Raw genomic sequence first — 21,913 nt, 5'->3', positions numbered from 1 at the left:
AAAAATTTTTAACCGAGATTGAATTTGTCTTAGAGCATATAGATTAGCGCAAAGTCTATTAATAAACAGCGAAATCGCAGATTGGAAAAAAAAAAAAAAAAAAAAAAAAAAAAAAAATTATTTGTATATAGCATTTTTTTTTCATAAACCTTTCTCTTTTGCTTCCTCTTATCCTACACCAATCATCATTTTTCATGCATGAATTTATACAATAAATTGTCAAAAGATTTTACGGCAGGCTATTTTATTAATAAAATAAATAAAAAATAGTATACTAAATAGTGATTGGCTTATCCCAAGTGAGTAGTGGGGACAAATGCCCGACCTGTTACTGACTGGTACCACTTGCAAGTTTTAAGAACAAAGTCTACGAGTCGATACTCTATTAAATTATTTATCTTCCTTACCAACACCAATAATAAATCTCAAACTAATCCCTACTCCTTTTTAATTTATTAATTAATATTTTTAATCTTTTCCTATTGAAAATTATTTTTAGTTTTTTTTATTTATTTACTTCTATACCATTAAAGATAACTTTATATATTTAATTAAATGTACAAGTATAAGTCGTAACTAAGAGGACTCGTCTTCAAGGACAATCGATGTCACAAATCTTAAATATTATTGGACTATTAACATAAAGGTCTAGATGATGTACAATGAGCATGACTGGAGAATTTAAAACCAGAAAGTATACCAAGTCGAGAAATAACAGTTAGTTATTATTGTATTATTGGGATAGTTGCATGGGCCAACTAAATTTCGGTAAAATATAAATAAAAAAAAAATATATATATATATATCAAGACCCCAATATGGATGACGGCGAAGATGAGGCGAGAGTAAGATAATAAATCATTAATTTTATTTATTGTTTATTTTTATTTTTATTGTTATTGTTTTGTTTGTAAAATGAGGTGACATTTTATCAAAATACAGAGCGTTTTCTCACGCGATAAACATGTTATAACAAATATATATAAATAAAATTATATGCATGGTACGAGCTTTTGAACCAATACGCAATTTCATCATATATATTTTTTAATTATTTTAAAATAAATATAGATGATTAATTATGGAAAATATATATATTTATTGAAAAATATTAGTAGTATTCAATTAAATATTCAATATACTTGATAATCTTGATTAATTCGATCATACATGTCCCGACAAAACTTTTTCTTAAATGAAAATTCTTATCCGTGTTTAGTATATATATAGTATATAACTAATAATAAGGCTTAATCAGTAGGATTGCATGCTGATTGTACAATTTAGATAATACTGTAAAGAGAAAACAGTCCACATACGTGATAATATCATCACGAATATCCAGATCCAGATAGCTCCTAATTATGTTTACCTGCTAGTAATACAACTATATGCACTTACTTATTATTGACTATTTTACGGTATTTATCATTATACTATTTTTTAATATAATTGTTGCTGGGATAATGTCCTTAATTGGAAATAAATATTATCAAAGTTTGTTTGGAGTAATTTGATAATTACAAGTATAGTATCAGAAGTAGTAATAGGGAAAATTTATTGAGATAGGTTTTGAGAAAGGTTCTACCTGGTACCAGATACCACCAGATACAATGTCTCTCACCAATTCTACCTCTTTACCTCTTGAACCTCTCGCCACCGAGGTGTTGGCTAGATCGCGCTTTAGCAAAAACACCTTGTAGTCTTACGCCAGTTTGATTACGGCAACTCGAGTCGCAACTGAGGTGTATAAAAAAAAATATTATGTTTGTACACGGACCACGGGTTAATATAGAAAAGTCTGATTTGTCTGTAGATGTTAGCGAAGATGATGAACTCAGTGATGAAACAATTCAGGCATTATTATTATTATTTTTATTTTTAAAATTTTTTTCAACGAATTGCTAATGATTGTTTATTTGGATAAATGTAGAAACGCCGGGAAGAATGTGAAAGAAAAGCAAGAAGAGGGGAAATGGATCCCCGACTGGAGTTTGTCTTCCAGTTGTTGATGGACGGAACCGGTTTGCTGCGTCACGAAGCCATGGACCATGTATTTGAAGGAGACATGCTCGATGAGATCAACCAACTATTTCAACCGCACATGAGGTCAACCCTCGTTTGGTACTACCAAGTTGTTGAGGAGCCAGAACCACTGCGTGTCATTGAGACAGTATTTATATTTTGTCTGCGGCAATTCAAATAAAATTATGCTAATCAGAGATCGTTGTAGGGACAAACGATGAAAGGAGGTTCTAGAGCACCGGTAACTGCGCCTTCTAATAAAGCTAAAGAACCAAAAGAACTTAAAGAACCACCGAAAAAAAAATTATTTTTGACTGATGGCTGGCAGACTCCCTGCACTGGTGTCTGTATCTACATGTTTCGGTTTGTTTCATTTTTTTTTTTTTTCTGTTCTTTATTAAAAAAACAATAATTGATACCGATTTGAATGTAGAATTAATACAACGAAACAATTACCAGAAGAAGGTTTCCAAAAAGATTTATATACCGGTGTCATAGACACAACTAAAATAAGTATTTTGGCATCGATTCAGAGAGTTGTCGAGCAAGTTTTTATGGATGCTTTGGCACATCCTGGAGGTGAAGAGGAAGACGACTGTCCGATGATTAAAAGTCTTTTGTTACCTGGTTTACGATCATTTTGTAGTGCATTGAAAGGTTTATTACTATTATTATTATTATTATATATATTTTATTGTCGTATTGATCAATAACATGGTTATAAATTCAAAGTGTGCGAACAAGTGGCTTTAGAGGGTAATATTTTTGATGATGGTGAAACGATGATGGATGAGATAGAAAATTTTGAGAGTGCCAAAGTTCTGGTGGGCAAAGAAGGTGTCGTTGAGAGGATTGAAGAGCGCGTTAAGATGTGGATTAAAAAATTAAAAGATTTTATTTTGGAAAGCAAACAAGTGAGGAGAGAAAACGACTCCTCGGGACCGCAACAGGAATTAGAGTACTGGAAAAGACGTGGTGCACAATTTAGCCAACTTGCTACTAAGCTACAGGTTTATTTTTATTACTAAATATTTATTTTAATTTTTATTAATTATTTAAATATATTTTTAAAAAAATTAGAATCATGAAGTTAGAATGTCACTATTGTGTCTACAAGTATCAAGATCTAAATTGATAAAGGAGTGGGTCGATGCTGAAGATGAAGTTACTTATTGTTACAGTGAGGCTAAAGACAATGCTAAATTTATACAAGCTTTAGAAAAATGTTGCCACTGTCTTTATCTCGACGATCCAGTAATTTATTTATCTTAATAATAATTTTTAGATAAAAAATAATGACAATAATTTATTTTTAGGTAAGAATGAGAGAATCTTTGGTATCACTTCTTCAAACCGTAAGACTTATCTATAGTGTATCAAGATACTACAATACTTCTGAAAGAACTTCGTCACTAATGGTAAAGATAACTAATCAAATGATTGTAGCATGTAAGGATTACGTTACTCAGAGGGGACGTGAAACTGTATGGAATCTTGATAGAAATTCTGCACGGTCACGACTGAAACATTGTCTAAGATTAAATAAGTAATTCTACAGACAATAATTATTTATTACTACTTTTATAATTGTAATATTGTATTTATACATATAAAAATTTTAACAACAGAGCATACAGAGAAACATATAGACTAGTGAGATGTTCACCGGCAGTTACTGAACAAGAATTTTCATTTTCTGAAACCCACGTCTTTGGGCGATTCGATTCATTTTGCTCACGAATAAGAAAAATATTATCAATGTTTGATTTAATTGATGATTACCAAAATTTATTTGCTAGACGAATGGAGGGATTACTTTTAGGAGAAGGTAATAATTATTATTAATAAAAATTAAATTAATATTATTTATTTTATTTTTTAAAGCTCTGGATGAAGCAACAAAGTATTTTGAAGAAGCCAAAAAAATAGCAACCAATAAATCGTACGATTATTTGGATCCTCGGAACACTGAATTTGATAAAGACTACGATGTGTTTATGTCAAAAACAAATATATTGAAAGAAAATATCGGCGGGATAATTGAAAAAAATTATGCGGATGTATGGGAAACACCTCAGGGAATAAGATTTCTCACACGATTTGAAAAAGTCAGTGAAAAAATTCCGTTGACTAAACTCGACGAAAAGTACAATTTAGTTATAAAATACTGCGATAAGGAAGTCGAACGAACTTTAAAGTTATTTAAAAAACAAAGAGATGATCCGCCTTTGCCGAGACACATGCCACCAATTGCCGGTCGATTAACTTGGGCCCATGCTCTCAAGTAAATATACTGTCAATTATTATTTTATTAAATTTAATAAATTTTAAATACAAAAAATATTTTTAGAGTTCATTTAGATGAATTGACAGCATCTGTATCCAATCATCCGGTACTAAGAACTTTGCCACTTACTGGAGATTTAGTAAGAAGATACAATCATGCGGTAACTGTTTTACTTCAATATCAAATGGACATTACTGAAGTATGGACACATCAAAATTCATGGGTCATTGAAGACTGCTTGAATAAGTAATTTTAAAATATAATAAATTATTTCGTTGGTCGATTTAATTATTATTATTATTATTTAGGCCATTATTAGTGATTGATAAAGAAAGCAATAAAGTTAAAGTTAACTTAGAGAGTCGTATAACTCTTTTACTTCGTGAAGCTGATTGTCTAGCTAAATTAAAACTAGACATTCCGATAGTTGCATTAACAATTTTGGTAAAACGTGATTATTTTACTCTGGTCCATGACTCTCTGCAATTAGTAATCGAAGAATTTGTTTCAACTGCTCGGCGTGTTAAATTAGAAGTAAGACCACTTTTGTTACCTCATTTAGTCCGTGTTGCCTCACTATTGATGCCTGGGTTGAAAACTCTCACGTGGACGAAACCTGGATGGAAAGAATTTTGTCAGTTTACGAGGGAGGAAATTAAATCATTTGATGTATTGATAACGCGAGTACACGATGTATATTCAAACAGAATTCTTCAGGTATTGTCGAGTATGCAGAAAATAACTCTTCATGCGCTGCCGGAAGAGGAGCCGTGGAGCATTGAAGAGTTTTTGGAAAAGACGAATGAAACATGTCGAGTGGCTGCTGTTGATCTTCATCGGCGGAGTCTCATGGTTGAGGAAGCTGTAGAAGAGGTTTTGCAGTTAGTTAAAAATGCAGCTGATAATTTTAGAAACAATGAACCTGATCAGTATGATTTGGGAGAAGATGGAGAATCTTCTGGTCATGAGACTACCAGGGAAGCGAATCAGCAACCTCAAGACTGGACAGTTGTATGGGCTTGCTTTGATGATCCTCATCAGCTTTTATCACCTACTGGAGTCGGGCTTTCAAAAAATATGCAAGATATGGTGCGAAACGCTGTTTCTGAAATGCGTAGATACTATTCGAGAAAAGTAGTCGATGTTTTAATAAAAGTTACAAGAACTTCTTTAGATGCTATTAGAAAAAGATTTGTATGTGATATAGATCCGGATAATGTACCACGTCCGGTATTTCTTATACAAGCAACTTTGATGATTCCATCGGTTGTTGTAAAGCCGAGTCTTGAGCAGGTACAAGAGGCACTCACAGTTGCGGGGAAAGCTATTGCTGGTGTTGCTAAGGGTGTCGCACAATGGACCGCTGCTACAAGTAAAGTAATGTCAATTTTTTTTTTATGCTTAAATTAATAAAATACAAATTTTTGTACGTTTGTGATTTTTTTTTCTTTTTATGCGCCCGTATAATTACTGGTGTAGGTGTAATAACAATAATAGCAAAATTGGCTAGAGAAAATTTTTTTTTTATGTTTTGGGGTTTTTTTTTTTTAAAGAGTATCATAATGAACAAAAATTGATTAATGAAATTTGTATTTATTTATATTTAAGAGTACGTGGAAAACTACAACATTGGCACCAAAAAAAAATTTAATGGATGTTGTTATGAGAGCCCAAATAGTTGCTGAGAGACGTCGGGATGACGAGCCAGAAGATCCAAAAATTCGCAGAAGAAGATTATACAAAACAGCGTCTGAAGAACAACCAGAGTTTCCAATTCAAAATCGAAATTTTCATGCATTGGTGATGGAAAATAAAGAAATTATAAAAGTTTTATCAATGTTGAGTTCCTGTACCCAAGAGCTTCGTCAGGTATTCTCTTCTTCCATAGTTATTTTTTTAAATAGATAATCGAACAATTTTTTGAAATTAATAATTTTAATTTAGGATCTTACGTCATTCCTAGACCAATGGACTCCGTATAAATATTTGTGGAAAAATGAAAAAAGTGTTCGTGAATTATTGGCATCAACGCTATCTAGCTTTGAAAATACTTTGCGAAAACACAGCGAGCTCGAAGATAAACTTTCAACAGAGTTAGATATGTCATATTTGGGTACATCTATTGCTTTGTGTACCGAAAAATTAAAGTATGCCCTAACAACAGAAATAAAAAGTAAATAAATATCAATATGAGTAATTCAATAGATGATTAAAAGTTATATTTTTTTTTTTTTTTTTTTTTTTTTCACTATAGATTCAACTCACAAAATTGGCCAAGCAATGAAGAAAAAGTACCGTAGAGAAATGGAATACGTGTACGCAGTAATAAATGAAATGGATCGTAAACTGGATCGTCAAATACGTGATTTGGATGACGTAAGATTGGTAATGGAGACTCTGAAAAAAATACGTGAACAAGAGGTTGATATGGAATTAAAAATAGAGCCAATTGAAGAGGCATTTAATATTGTAACTCGTTACGAAGTTCCTGTCGATCAAGAGTGCCTTGAACAAGTGGATAACTTGAGATTTACGTGGCTAAATCTTTTGGCACGGGCGCAAGAGAGTCACGTTCTATTGTTAAAACTTCAGCCGCAGTTTGAAGAAGAGCTAAGAAATAATTTAGATAAATTTCGTCGTGATAATGAAGCCTACTGTGAGGAGTACAGATTATCTGGGCCAATGCAATCTGGTCTTACGCCCCGTGAAGCCTCTGATCGGCAAATACTATTTCAAAATCGATTTGACGGAATGTGGCGTAAATTACAAACTTATCAAAGTGGTGAAGAACTATTTGGTCTACCAATAACAGATTATCCTGAATTATCACAAATAAGAAAGGAACTTAACTTACTTCAAAAACTTTATAAATTATATAACGACGTTATTGATCGTGTCAGTAGTTATTATGACATACCTTGGGGTGAAGTTAATATTGAAGATATAAATAACGAATTAATGGAATTTCAAAATCGATGCCGTAAATTACCAAAAGGTTTAAAAGAATGGCCGGCATTTTTTGCTTTGAAGAAAACTATTGATGATTTTAACGATATGTGCCCTCTATTGGAATTAATGGCCAATAAAGCAATGAAACCGCGTCATTGGCAGCGAATTGTTGAGGTCACTGGTTATACATTTGATCTAGAAAGTGAGGGATTTTGTTTAAAAAATATATTAGAAGCTCCATTACTTAAATATAAAGAAGATATTGAAGATATTTGTATTTCTGCAATGAAAGAAAAAGATATTGAAGCTAAATTACGACAAGTTGTTAATGAATGGTCATCTCATGAATTAACATTTATGACTTTTAATAATAGAGGAGAATTATTATTAAGAGGTGATACCACTGCTGAAACTATTGGTCAATTGGAAGACAGTCTTATGATTTTAGGATCCTTAATGTCTAATAGATATAATGCACCTTTTCGAAAACAAATTCAACAGTGGCTCACTGATTTATCTAATACTAATGAAATATTAGAAAGATGGTTACTCGTACAAAATATGTGGGTTTATTTGGAAGCTGTTTTTGTCGGTGGTGATATCGCTAAGCAGCTGCCAAAAGAGGCCAAAAGATTTAGTAAAATAGATAAAAGTTGGCAAAAAATAATGCAAAGGGCTCATGAAACACCTGGTGTAGTTCCTTGTTGTGTTGGTGATGATTTACTTAAACAACTCCTTCCACATTTACAGGAACAATTGGAATTGTGTCAAAAATCACTTAGCGGTTATTTAGAAAAAAAACGAATGATGTTTCCGAGATTTTTTTTTGTATCTGATCCAGCACTTTTAGAAATTTTGGGCCAAGCTTCAGACTCTCATACTATTCAAAATCACTTGTTGTCTATTTTTGATAATACTAGATTTGTTAAATTTCATGATATAGAGTATAATAAAATGACAGCGATTATTTCATCTGAAGGAGAGACTATTGTACTTGAGAGAGCCGTTAGAGCTGAAGGATCTGTCGAGACTTGGTTGATGCAGCTTCTTCAAACATCACAGCAATCTTTACATTCGATTATACGTCAAGCAAATACAATGATGAATGATCAAAATTTTAATTTATTATCATTTTTGGATAAAATGCCAGCGCAAGTTGGAATTCTTGGTATACAGATGATTTGGACACGAGACGCTGAATTGGCACTAATGCAAGCTCGAGCTGATAAAAAAATAATGGGTGAAACTAATAATAGATTTCTTGAACTTCTTAATACTTTGATTGATCAAACAACCAGAGATTTAGCTAAAATTGATCGAACTAAATTTGAAACTTTAATTACTATTCATGTACACCAACGTGATATTTTTGATATGATGGTCAGTATTATTATTTATATGATAAATAAATAATATTAATAATAATAATATTTTTAGTGTCGTCTAAATGTCCGAACGGTAACAGATTTTGAATGGTTAAAACAGTGTCGGTTTTATTTTAAAGAAGATCTTGATAAAACAACAATACACATTACTGATGTTCAATTTATATATCAAAATGAATATCTTGGTTGTACTGAACGTCTAGTAATTACCCCCCTCACTGACAGGTAATAATAATATAATATATAATTTATATTTAAATAAAATGAATTTTTATTTATAGATGCTATATAACTCTTGCTCAAGCATTATCAATGTCAATGGGAGGATCTCCTTGTGGTCCAGCTGGTACTGGTAAAACAGAAACAGTAAAAGATATGGGCAAGACATTGGCTAAATATGTTGTGGTATTTAATTGTTCTGATCAAATGGATTATCGTGGATTGGGACGTATTTATAAGGGTCTTGCACAAAGTGGTAGTTGGGGATGCTTTGATGAATTTAATCGTATAGAATTACCAGTACTGTCAGTAGCTGCACAACAAATAGCTGTAGTATTGGCTGCAAAAAAAGAAAAAAAAAAACAATTTATATTTACCGATGGGGATCAAATTGAAATGTGCCCGGAATTAGGTATATTTATTACAATGAATCCTGGTTACGCTGGACGAAAAGAATTGCCAGAAAATTTAAAAATACAATTTAGAACAGTTGCTATGATGGTACCAGATCGACAAATAATTATTAGAGTAAAACTTGCTAGTTGTGGTTTTCTTGAAAATATAACACTTGCACGTAAATTTTATACACTTTACAAATTATGCGAGGAACAATTAACAAAACAAGTCCACTATGATTTTGGATTAAGAAATATTTTATCAGTACTGAGAACTCTTGGTGCTGCTAAAAGAACAAATTCAAAAGATACTGAAAGTACAATTGTAATGCGTGTGCTGAGAGATATGAATTTATCAAAACTTATTGATGAAGATGAACCGCTATTTATATCTTTGGTAGCTGATTTATTTCCTAATCAAATGTTAGAAAAAACAGCATATCCTGAATTAGAGGCAGCTATTGATCAGCAAGTTCAAGATTATGGTCTTATATATCATCCTCCTTGGGTATTAAAATTAATTCAATTATATGAAACTCAACGTGTACGTCATGGTATAATGACATTAGGTCCTGCTGGTGCTGGAAAAACTACTTGTATTCATACATTAATGAAATCATTAACACAATTAGGTGAATATCATAGAGAAATGCGAATGAATCCAAAAAGTATTACGGCTGCGCAAATGTTTGGAAGATTAGATGTTGCAACAAATGATTGGACTGATGGTATATTTTCAGCTTTATGGCGTAAAACTTTAAAATTAAAAAAAGATGAACATGTTTGGTTGGTTCTTGATGGTCCTGTTGATAGTATATGGATTGAAAATTTAAATTCAGTGTTAGATGATAATAAAACATTAACTCTGGCTAATGGTGATCGACTCAGTATGGCACCAACTTGTAAAATAATATTTGAACCACATAATATTGATAATGCAAGTCCTGCTACGGTATCAAGAAATGGAATGGTTTATATGAGTTCTTCAGGTTTAGATTGGAAACCTGTGGTAACAGCATGGTTAAAAACACGTAATCCATTGGAGCAACAAGTTTTAGAAAAAACTTTTGATGAATCTTTTGCAGGAATTTATGGATGGAGTACACAAACTTTAATTCTTTCTATTAAAGTACTTCAATGTAATATTGTACAACAAATGATATATCTTCTTCAGGGATTAATACCACCAGAAATAATTATTGAAGAAACTGAAGATGATGATGATTTTGAAAGAGATAAACCACAGCCTTTAACTGCTGATCATTTAAAAAAATTATATGTATTTTCTTTAGTTTGGGGAATTGGTGCTCTTCTTGAAACTCCAGACAGACTTAAATTTGATAATTATTTACGTGAAAATTTTGATACTTTAGATATTCCAATATCTGATAAATATCCCGATGCAACGACATTTGATTTTATGGTAACTGATAAAGGAAAATGGGATACTTGGACCAGTATGGTTACTAATTATGTATATCCTGATTATTCAACACCAGATTATAATAGTATTTTAGTACCTATTGTTGATAATGTAAGAATACAGTATTTAATAGATTTAATAGGACATCAAGATAAACCAGTATTATTAGTTGGAGAACAAGGTTCAGCAAAAACAGTAATGATGAAATCTTATATGAAAGGTACAAATCCCGATACAACTCTTGCAAGATCATTTAATTTTAGTTCAGCAACAACACCTTATCAATTTCAAAAAACAATTGAAAGTTACGTTGAAAAACGTATGGGTAATACATTTGGTCCTCCGGGTGGTAAAAAAATGTTAGTATTTGTTGATGATATTAATTTACCTCAAATAAATGAATGGGGAGATCAAATTACCAATGAAATAGTAAGACAAACAATGGATATGAAAGGATTTTATTCACTTGAAAAACCCGGTGATTTTACAATGGTTGTTGATATGACATTTCTTGGTGCAATGGGTCAACCGGGTGGTGGACGAAATGATATTCCATCTCGTTTAAAAAGACAATTTTGTATTTTTAATTGTACTTTACCCAATGACAATTCAATTGATAAAATTTTTAGTGTTCTTGGTGAAGGACATTATAATACCAAAAGAGGATTTTCATCAGAAATAAGATCTCTTGTTAAAAAAATGGTTCCTCTTACAAGACATTTATGGCAAATAACTCGAGCTAAATTATTACCAACTCCAGCTAAATTTCATTATGTTTTTAGTCTTAGAGATCTTTCACGAATTTGGCAGGGTATGATTGGTACTCTATCGACAGTTATTGAAAAAGAAAATTATTTAATGCTTCTTTGGAAGCATGAATGTACAAGAGTATTTAGTGATCGTTTAACTTTATTATCTGATAAAAAATGGTTTCAACAACAAATTATTAATGTTGTTAATGAATATTTAGGTGAATCATATGTAAAAATGTTGAATAAAGATCCAGCATTTGTTGATTTTATGCGTGATGCACCAGAACCTACAGGAGAAGAAGGTGAAGATGCAGATATGGAATTACCTAAAGTATATGAACCTGTTTTTGATAATGAAATTTTACGAGATCGTTTAGAAATGTTTTTATCACAATTTAATGAAATGCAAAGAGGTGCTGGAATGGATTTAGTATTTTTTCCTGATGCAATGTTACATTTAGTTAAAATATCACGTGTAATTCGTCATCCACGTGGTAATGTGATGCTTGTTGGTGTTGGTGGATCAGGAAAACAAAGTTTAACAAAATTATCATCTTTTATTGCCGGTTATAAAACATTTCAAATAACATTAACAAGATCTTATAATGTTGCTAATTTTTTGGAAGACTTAAAATTTCTTTATCGATCATGTGGTAGTCAAGGTAAAGGCACGACATTTATTTTTACAGATTTAGATATTAAAGAGGAAGGTTTTTTAGAATATTTAAATAATATATTAAGCTCTGGTGTTATAAGTAATTTATTTACACGAGATGAACAGGCAGAAATAATTTCCGAATTAACGCCAATAATAAAACGTGAAAATCCAAAAAAAACAATAAATAATGAACTTGTAATGGATTTTTTTTTACAAAGAACATGCCAAAATTTACATGTTGTTTTTTGTTTTTCACCTGTAGGTGAAAAATTTCGTAATCGAGCTCAAAGATTTCCAGCTTTAATATCAGGATGTACTATTGATTGGTTTCAACCTTGGCCACGTGACGCTTTAGTTCTTGTAGCAGATCATTTTCTTCATGATTTTGAAATAGCATGTAGTTCAGATGTTAAAATTCATTTAGTAAATGCATTGGGATCTATTCAAGATGTTGTTGCTGAAACGTCTAATGAATATTTTCAAAGATTTCGTCGTGCTACACATGTTACTCCAAAATCTTATCTTAATTTTATCGGTGGATATAAAAATATTTATCGTGCAAAACAACATGAACTTGGTGAGGGAGCACGTAGAATGGATACAGGTCTTGCTAAATTAGAAGAAGCATCAATATCAGTTGAATTATTAAAAAAAGATTTAGCAGTTATGGAACAAGAATTGGTAACGGCATCAGAAAAAGCTGAAACTGTATTATTAGAAGTAACAGAACGAGCAATGCAAGCTGAAACATTTAAAAATCAAGTACAAAAAGTTAAAGAAAAAGCTGAAGCACTTGTTGCTTGTATTGCTGAGGAAAAAGCTTGGGCTGAACAAAAATTAGAAGCCGCAAAACCAGCATTAGAAGAAGCTGAAGCAGCATTAAATACTATTAAACCTGCGCATATTGCAACTGTAAGAAAATTAGGAAGACCACCACATTTAATTATGAGAATAATGGACTGTGTATTAATTTTATTTCAACGTAAAATTAGTCCAGTAATACCAGATCCAACAAATCAATGTCCTAAACCATCATGGGCAGAGTCATTAAAAATGATGGCAAGTACAACATTTTTACTTCAATTGCAAAATTATCCAAAAGATATAATAAATAATGAAATGGTTGAATTACTTGAACCATATTTTCGTATGGAAGATTATAATATGGAAACAGCAAGACGTGTTTGTGGTGATGTAGCTGGTTTATTATCTTGGACAAAAGCAATGGCTTTTTTTCATTCTGTTAATAAAGAAGTTTTACCTCTAAAAGCTAATCTTACATTACAAGAAGCACGACTTAAAGTTGCTATGGAAGATTTAGCTAATGCTGAAAGAGAATTATCTGAAAGAGAAATGGCACTACAAGCTGTTAAAGAACAATATGATTCAGCGGTTTATGAAAAACAAAGATTAACAGAAGCTGCTAATGTATGTTTAAGAAAAATGACTGCAGCAACTGCATTGATTAATGGATTAGGAGGTGAAAAAATAAGATGGACTGAACAAAGTGGAGAATTTAAAATTCAACTTGGTAAACTTGTTGGTGATGTTTTATTAGCAACTGGATTTTTGTCTTACTGTGGACCTTATAATCAACAGTATAGAGCAGGATTAGTTACATCATGGATGAATATTTTAATGACTCGTGATATTCCTTTTACCAAAAATTTAAATATTATTAATATGCTTGTTGATTCAGCTACAGTGTCTGAATGGACACTTCAGGGTTTACCTAATGATGAATTATCTGTACAAAATGCTTTAATAGTAACTAAATCATCGTCTTATCCATTACTTGTTGATCCTCAGAATCAAGGTAAAATGTGGATTAAAAATAAAGAAATAAATAATGAATTACAAATAACATCATTAAATCACAAATATTTTCGAACACATTTGGAAGATAGTTTGTCATTAGGAAGGCCTCTTTTAATTGAAGACGTAGCTGAAGAATTAGATCCAGTTATTGACAATGTATTGGAAAAAAATTTTATTAAATCTGGTTCTATTGAAAAAGTTATTGTTGGTGATAAAGAATGTGATGTTATGCCAGGATTTATGCTTTATATAACAACAAAATTACCAAATCCGGCTTATAGTCCTGAGATATCAGCAAAAACTTCAATTATTGACTTTACAGTAACTATGCAGGGTTTAGAAGATCAATTGCTGGGTCGAGTAATTTTAATGGAAAAATCAGAACTTGAAGCTGAACGAGTTGCCCTATTTGAATCAGTTATGACTAATCAACGTACTATGAAAGAATTAGAGAGTACACTTTTACATCGATTAACTTCATCAGAAGGTTCATTAGTTGATGATGAGGCACTAATAAGTGTTTTACGTGAAACAAAATCTACAGCTGAATCAGTAAATGAAAAACTTAAAGTTTCAGCTTTAACTGAAAAAAAAATAACAGTTGCACGTGAAGAATTTCGTGCTGTTGCTGCCAGAGGTTCTATATTATATTTTTTGATTGTTGAAATGAGCAATGTCAATGTTATGTATCAAAATTCATTAAAACAATTTTTAACTATATTTGATAATGCTATTACAAAATCAACAAAAAGTCCCATTACATCAGAACGAATTGAAATTATTTTGAATCATTTGACTCACGAAGTTTGGGCATTTACTTTAAGAAGTTTATATGAGAGACACAAGTCGTTGTTTACTTTAATGTTGGCTATGAAAATTGATTGCTATCGCGGATCTATTTCTCATGTTGAATTTATGGCTTTTATAAAAGGAGGTGCGTCTTTAGATCTTAATGCTGTCACTCCTAAACCATTTAGATGGATTCTTGATATTACGTGGCTTAATTTAGTTGAGATAAGTAAACTTGAAGTATTTTCCGAAATTTTAACTAAAATTGAGTTTAGCGAAAGGGAATGGAGAATTTGGTATGAAAAAGAAAGACCAGAGGAAGAAGAATTGCCTTGTGGTTATCAGAAAAGTCTTGATGTATTTCGGAAATTGCTGCTTATCAGATCGTGGAGTCCCGATCGAACATTGTCACAGGCAAAAAAATATATTATTGATTCGTTGGGTAAAGAGTACGGTGAAGCTAAAATTTTAGATCTTGACGCTACGTGGCTTGAATCAGAACCAAGATCTCCATTAATTTGTATTCTGTCAATTGGATCTGATCCTTCTCCACAAATTACTGCTCTTGCTAAGATCAAAACTACTAGTAAATAATATCAATAAATAATTATCGTGTTGTTTATTATTCTTAAATATAATTATTAAGTTTATTTTTAGCATTAAGAGCAGTGTCAATGGGTCAAGGACAAGAATTTCATGCTAGAAAATTAATAAGTGAAGCTATGAATGACGGTGGATGGGTATTATTACAAAATGTTCATCTGTCATTGCCATTTTGTAGCGAAGCTATGGATACACTTGTCGAAACTGATAGTATCCATGAATCTTTTAGACTTTGGATGACAACAGAAGTTCATCCCCAATTTCCTATTGGATTATTACAGGTAATATTTGTTAAAAAAAAAAATAAAATAAAATAATATAAATAAAGGGGTTTTTTATTTTTAAAAGATGGCAATTAAATTTACAAATGAACCACCACAAGGAATAAGAGCAAGTCTTAAAAGAACATATCAAGGTGTAACACAAGATACACTTGACTATTCTACACAGCCACAGTGGCCCCCGTTACTATACGCAGTTGCATTTTTACATACAGTAGTCCAAGAAAGACGTAAATTCGGTCCACTCGGTTGGAATATACCCTATGAATTTAATCAAGCAGATTTTGCCGCATCGGTCCAATTTATTCAAAATCACCTTGATGATATGGATCCAAAAAAAGGTGTCTCCTGGTCAACTATTTGTTACATGCTCGGTGAAGTTCAATACGGCGGAAGAGTTACCGATGACTTTGATAAACGTCTACTGACGACATTCACTCACGTATGGTTTTGCGATGTACTTTTAAGACCGGGTTTTGAATTTTACAAAGGGTATAAAGTACCTCAAACACGAAATATCCAAGGCTACATGGAGTACATAAACAATTTACCTGGTGCGGATACTCCAGAAGTATTTGGTCTCCATTCAAATGCCGATATTACTTATCAAATTAATACGGCAAAAGGTATTCTTGACGCTATACTCAATGTCCAGCCGAAAGAAGGTGGCTCACAAGGCGGAGAGTCTAGAGAAAGTGTTGTTTATAGACTTGCTGATGATATGCTAGCTAAATTACCTAAACAATATAATTCATTTCAAGTTCGTGATGCTTTACAACGAATGGGCGCATTATTGCCTATGAATATTTTCTTACGACAAGAAATTGATCGGTTATTATTTTAATATAAAAAAAAAAAATTTATATAAATTATTATTTAATTTTAATCGTGTTATTTATATTTTCAGAATGACCAAAGTAATTAGAGAAGTACAATCAACACTAACAGATTTGAAATTGGCAATTGATGGTACAATAATAATGAGCCAAGGATTAAAAGTAGCGCTTGATTCAATGTACGATGCGAGAATACCTGAAAAATGGCAAAAAATATCATGGGAATCGGCAACTCTAGGATTCTGGTATACAGAACTTTTAGAACGTGACTCTCAATTCCGACACTGGTGTGCACACGGTAGACCAAATGTTTTTTGGATGACGGGATTTTTTAATCCACAAGGATTTCTAACAGCCATGCGTCAGGTATACGAAAAAGTTTTTAAATAATATTTATTTATAAATTATTACTGAAAAAAAAAAAAAAATATTTAAGGAAGTGACACGAGCTCACAAAGGCTGGGCTCTAGATTCAGTGGTATTGCAAAATTTAATCACACGTTACAATAAAGAGGATATTAAGGAACAAGTACAAGAAGGAGTTTATGTACACGGTCTTTTTTTGGAAGGTGCTTCACTAGATCGTAAATCTTCAAAACTAGTTGAAAGCAAACCAAAAGTTTTGTATGAACAAATGCCGGTGATATATATTTACGCGATAAATACAACTGCTGGTAAAGATCCGAAGCTCTATGAGTGCCCTATTTATCGTAAACCTCAGCGAACTGATCAGAAATACGTCGGATCTATTGATTTTGAGACCGATCACAATCCTAGACACTGGACACTACGTGGAGTTGCGCTTCTTTGTGATATTAAATAAAAAATAACATTTTTTTTACTCTTTATTTGTCGAATTTTTTTATTTGAGTTTGTTAATATTTAATAGCCACCAATAATTAAATTAACGGATAAAATAAAAAATATAGTTATTTAAATCCACTGGATTATTAAATCTTAAATAATAATTACATGATACATCACAATGTTTTTGTTTTTAACAGTCTCAATAATTGAGCTTTTTAATACGTAATAGCAAAAAAAATATGTATAGAGATGTGCTTTATTTGTACTGACAATAAAATAACTAGTAGAAATAGGCGTTGTATTATTTTTTATGAAAAAAAAAAAAAAACTCTTTAACTAATTCTTTAACTTTATACATTTTTGGTAAAAAAAATAATAATAAATGATGCTACGTCAAAAGTAGACTTAGGGTTTTTATAATACGAGTAAACAAACTTCTTAACAGATTTTTGTCTCTAGATTTTCCTATAGCACACTCAACAATCTCGGGAACAGAATCCAAAATAATTGATATACACTCTGTACTTGGTTCAATCGTTCGAATCGAATAAATTACAGCACTGATATTTAACGTTGAAATAATATTATTGAAATTAATTTTCAATTGATTGAGGTATGAATCGTATTCTAAATCATTATGATCATCAGTACCCAAATATTCTTCAGCAAATTGATTTAACTTTTTGATAACAGACTCCCGTAACTCATCATCGTCGAAAGTAGTTTTTAACTTTGTATGAAACTCGGAAAGTTTAACCCCGAGACTAGTTTTATAATGTAGAGACAGCTTTGAAAAATCAATAACATCAATAGCATCAATAGCATTAATGGTGTCAATTACGTCAACAGTATCAGGGAAATTATTATCAGAAGAGGAATTATTTTCTTCAAGCTCATTTTTAACCAGATCGTGTGTGCTTACCGCATTGTCGATCAAGTTTTTGATACGATCGCCCATTTTTCTGGCTGCCAAATGTTTTGCATGTTTTTTAGTCGTTGATCTCCCTTCCTCAGTAATTGTATATATTTTACAGTGAATCGTAAATATTTTAGCGTGAGCTGGACCTTCGTCGCCTACTGTTTCATATATTGGATCTGGAAGTCCCGCTTCAGCACACAAATCCTATAAATTTTAAAAAATAAAATATAACAATTTGTTTGTAATCTTTTTTAATGTCTTGATCTACTTATTAATTTAAAATAAATAAAAATTACCTGTAATTCACCGATGGCATTGACAAATGGTTCATCAGCAGACAAAATATGAGGAGTAGGCATCGTTCTGACCGGTGACTCGCCAGGAATCGGCGGCAAAGCCAAATAATTATTTTCCGCGGCGATTGTTTCCAACATATTCATAGCCGCTAAATGTTTAGCATCTTTTTTACATCGGCCAGTACCATTTGCATATAAACCTTGACAGGAAACTTGATAAGTAAATGTATTTTCATGTGTACCACCTCCGTCATGTATCAGTTCATAGTGAGGCACTGTTCCTTTTTTAACCATCATTTCTTGTAAAATAGATACCGGTGTCTTCTGCATATTAATAACTGTTTTATGCAATAAAAATAATCAGCATTTAATTATTTATCTGTTAATTAAAATGACAATAAATTAAATACACTAACCTTTATTTTATTTTAAATATAAATATTCATTTAATTTTAATAACACAACAGAACACAGAACAGCTTATTTATATAATTTAATAAAACAATTTATATTATTCATAACAAAGGTAAAGTGATAAAGTGATATATATGTTACAGGCACTTGCAGGCGTTATAGAATTTCAAGAATTGAAAATTATATTAATTATTATTATGATATGTATATAACTAGTATTAAGGAGCAACTCACAATTACAATTTACTACAGTGTAATATAGAAAAAATTTAATAACGACAATATAGATAATAGACGTTTCTGTTTCTATGTGTGTGTTGGTACCTTGTTGATGATAAATTTATAACATTTATAACCTCATAATTAATAATGAATCAAGCTAAAGTTACAAATTTAGTATCACAATTAAATTTTAAAGTTCAGAATAAAGCTAGAAGGCTTAAAAGTTTTGATGGACCTGAAGGCAGAGTTAGAAAAATCCAAAAAACATTGACAGCACTTTTTAAATATGAGAGAATTGAATTGTTTTACAACCGTGCCGATGAAGTTAGAGGTTACGCTGACAGGGTAAAAATAATAATAATAATAATTATTATTATTAATATCATTTATTTAATTAGTTTATTATTTTCATAGCTGATATCAGAAGCTATTCGTCATGGACCGAGTCACGAGGAAACGATGGCCCTGGCTGACTTTTGGATTTTAGAAAAGCAGTATGTTCATAAATTGTTTAAAGTTTTGGTACCGAGATATCAAGACTACTCAAATACGTCTTTTACCAAAATGCATCGACTTGAAAAACGTTATCCCGATGCTTGCTACTGGAACTCTGTTCTTGAACTCAAAGGTTTATAAAGTTATCAAAATTTACACTATTATTATTATTATTATTTATTTATTTATTCATTTTGTTTTTTTATTATAGGGAATCCTTTTCCCAGTATAGACCAAGTCAATCCATATAAAAGTCAACTAATCCACAATGTGCTGCTGGATGAAGCTAGAAAAGAATTTAGATTACAAAAATACAAAGATCTTGCTGATAATCTTACTCAATAAATCTCGAGTAAATATATCTATTAATTAACTTGTATTATAAATATATATCATTGAAAATAGAATTTTTATTAATAAATTCAACAATATAAAAATTAACAAGTCTTAATGTTTACAGCTTTATTGAATTTATAAATTAATTTGATTGAAATTCTTTCAGAGGATAGTGTTGTCCATATTCCTTTAAATGCTCTTCCATTGTCAGCATTTGTTTCCTATAATTATAAAAATTAATAATCTAAAATTTTTATAATTTAAAAAAAAATAAATAGATTACTTTATGTGTGCTGGCATGTCATGGTAGACATCAGTAAACAATTCTTTCCAATGGGGCTTTAATAGTTTTTCAGCAGCTGTAAACTCTGTCATAAATTCTGATTGCGTTGATTTATGTAACTCTGATTCTTTTTCGTCATCCCACAGGCCAATTGTTTTTAAATATTCACGAAATTTAATTATGGGAGATTGCTTAATCCATTGATTTATTTCTTCAATTGATCGATAAGCTGTACTGTCATCTGATGTACTGTGATGGTTTACACTTATGAAAATAAAAAATACATTTCAGAGACATTAATAAAGGTTAAAAATAAATAAAAGTTTAAAATAATTACCGGTAAGTCATAGCTTCTATTAAAACAGGTTTTCCGTTATCAATACAATAGTCACGTGCAACTTTAGTAGCATGATGCATCGCTAGTATGTCATTGCCGTCTACTCGGACTGTTTGAATTCCGTATGCTGGTCCACGGGCTGCTATTCCATCACCTCGGTATTGTTCATTTGCAGGAGTTGATATTGCGTATCCATTATTACGGCTACAACAATAAATAAATAAATATATTTCATTCATTTAACACAAAGATATATAAAAAAAACTAAATAATACCATATAAAAATAATTGGACAGTCAAGAGTGGCAGCAAAGTTTAGGGCTGGATGAGCATCACCTTCACTCGCTCCTCCTTCACCAAAATAACAGACGACACATGCATTACGTTTCGTTAATTTAAGTGCGTACGCTGCTCCCGAAGCTAAAATTATTTTTTATAAATTAGTATTAGTTGTAAGTAGATTTAAAAAAACATATTTAAAATACCTTGAGGCATTTGAGTACCAAGTGGCGATGAAATAGTTGTAAAATTTAATTCTTTACATCCATAATGAACTGGCATTTGTTTACCTTTACCTAGGTCATTACAATTACCGTAACATTGATTTAAAAATTTAGAATATGGGTAGCCTCGCCACATCAAGACTCCGACTTCACGATATTGCCCATAAATAACGTCATCTAGTGACAAAGCGGATGCTGATCCTACTTGTAGAGCTTCTTCACCAGTATTTGTCATATAAAATGAAATACGGCCTTGTCGTTGAGATTCGTAGAGAATTTTGTCCATCACGGAAATTCTAATCATGTCACGATACATTTTTAATAATTTTTCTCTATCCAGCTGGACGTTTATCATGAAATTTAACACAAAAATAAGTTAGAAACCACTTAGATTAATATAAATTAATGAATACCTTAATTAAAGAATCATTAGGATCAATATTATTGGTGATTGGAGAAGATAAAATTCTGTATATTGGTATGGCTTCATAACTATCGCTGTTAATAAACTTGAGAACGTTTGTGAATTTCGATTTTATGCCAATAAACTGCGGTTCTGTTGCTGCTTCTGCTGCTGCTGCTGCAACGCTAAACGGTCGTTTCTAAAATAATAAATCAATCGATTATGATCAAATTAATTATTACTAAAAATAAAAATATAAGCTTACAAATAATAATTTAAGTTGAGGAGAAAAGTTTAATATTCTTAAATGATTAAACGGCTTCATTGTAACTGAATATAAAACTTGTTATTGGCCAATAGATGTACATAACTGACTGGTTGTGATGAACCTGATAAGATGTTTCTTATCACCGATACACATGAATACGTAATTATAAGAGTTGTCTTGAAACGTCTGCTTGCGAACTGATAATATAAT

The 21,913-nt window shown here is 31.3% G+C and overlaps 4 protein-coding genes across 5 annotated transcripts; 2 read left to right on the top strand and 2 right to left on the bottom strand.

Moving 5' to 3' along the window:
* The first annotated feature begins 1,734 nt into the window (after positions 1–1,734).
* Positions 1,735–17,506, top strand: LOC130670287 (dynein axonemal heavy chain 5). Its single transcript, XM_057473621.1, has 20 exons — positions 1,735–1,857; positions 1,934–2,186; positions 2,253–2,388; positions 2,459–2,682; positions 2,758–3,035; positions 3,106–3,279; positions 3,342–3,571; positions 3,654–3,853; positions 3,910–4,309; positions 4,376–4,558; positions 4,621–5,689; positions 5,921–6,181; positions 6,257–6,485; positions 6,567–8,641; positions 8,699–8,871; positions 8,928–15,286; positions 15,358–15,584; positions 15,652–16,415; positions 16,492–16,786; positions 16,857–17,506. Exons 1-20 carry the CDS (start codon positions 1,765–1,767, stop codon positions 17,241–17,243), a joined length of 14,010 nt encoding a protein of 4,669 aa, XP_057329604.1. The 5' UTR covers positions 1,735–1,764; the 3' UTR covers positions 17,244–17,506.
* Positions 17,507–17,593: 87 nt separating this feature from the next.
* On the bottom strand, positions 17,594–19,038 carry LOC130670242 (RISC-loading complex subunit tarbp2-like). The gene is made up of 3 exons (XM_057473546.1): positions 18,859–19,038; positions 18,443–18,780; positions 17,594–18,350 (listed from the first exon to the last, which is right to left on the bottom strand). Exons 2-3 carry the CDS (start codon positions 18,770–18,772, stop codon positions 17,616–17,618), a joined length of 1,065 nt encoding a protein of 354 aa, XP_057329529.1. The 5' UTR covers positions 18,773–18,780; positions 18,859–19,038; the 3' UTR covers positions 17,594–17,615.
* A 68-nt stretch (positions 19,039–19,106) lies between these two features.
* LOC130670262 (39S ribosomal protein L17, mitochondrial) lies at positions 19,107–20,734 on the top strand. Of its 2 annotated transcripts, XM_057473584.1 has the most exons (4): positions 19,108–19,423; positions 19,493–19,706; positions 19,785–19,925; positions 20,076–20,734. In XM_057473584.1, the coding sequence occupies exons 1-3, from the start codon at positions 19,226–19,228 to the stop codon at positions 19,916–19,918; spliced, it is 546 nt and encodes a 181-aa protein (XP_057329567.1). In that variant the 5' UTR covers positions 19,108–19,225; the 3' UTR covers positions 19,919–19,925; positions 20,076–20,734. The 2 variants fall into 2 exon arrangements, with proteins under 2 accessions (XP_057329557.1, XP_057329567.1); XM_057473574.1 differs by lacking the exon at positions 20,076–20,734 and having other exon boundaries at positions 19,107–19,423; positions 19,785–20,010.
* Positions 19,966–21,861, bottom strand: LOC130670224 (2-oxoisovalerate dehydrogenase subunit alpha, mitochondrial). Its single transcript, XM_057473522.1, has 7 exons — positions 21,701–21,861; positions 21,446–21,634; positions 21,015–21,372; positions 20,805–20,949; positions 20,530–20,733; positions 20,193–20,456; positions 19,966–20,130 (listed from the first exon to the last, which is right to left on the bottom strand). Exons 1-7 carry the CDS (start codon positions 21,758–21,760, stop codon positions 20,052–20,054), a joined length of 1,299 nt encoding a protein of 432 aa, XP_057329505.1. The 5' UTR covers positions 21,761–21,861; the 3' UTR covers positions 19,966–20,051.
* Between the last annotated feature and the right edge of the window lie 52 nt (positions 21,862–21,913).

The sequence above is a fragment of the Microplitis mediator genome, chromosome 1, assembly GCF_029852145.1.
Source record: "Microplitis mediator isolate UGA2020A chromosome 1, iyMicMedi2.1, whole genome shotgun sequence".
In the NCBI taxonomy this organism is placed as follows: Eukaryota; Metazoa; Arthropoda; class Insecta; order Hymenoptera; family Braconidae; genus Microplitis; species Microplitis mediator.
Note: the sequence above shows the minus strand (reverse complement) of the source record. Positions and strands in the feature narration are given on the sequence as shown.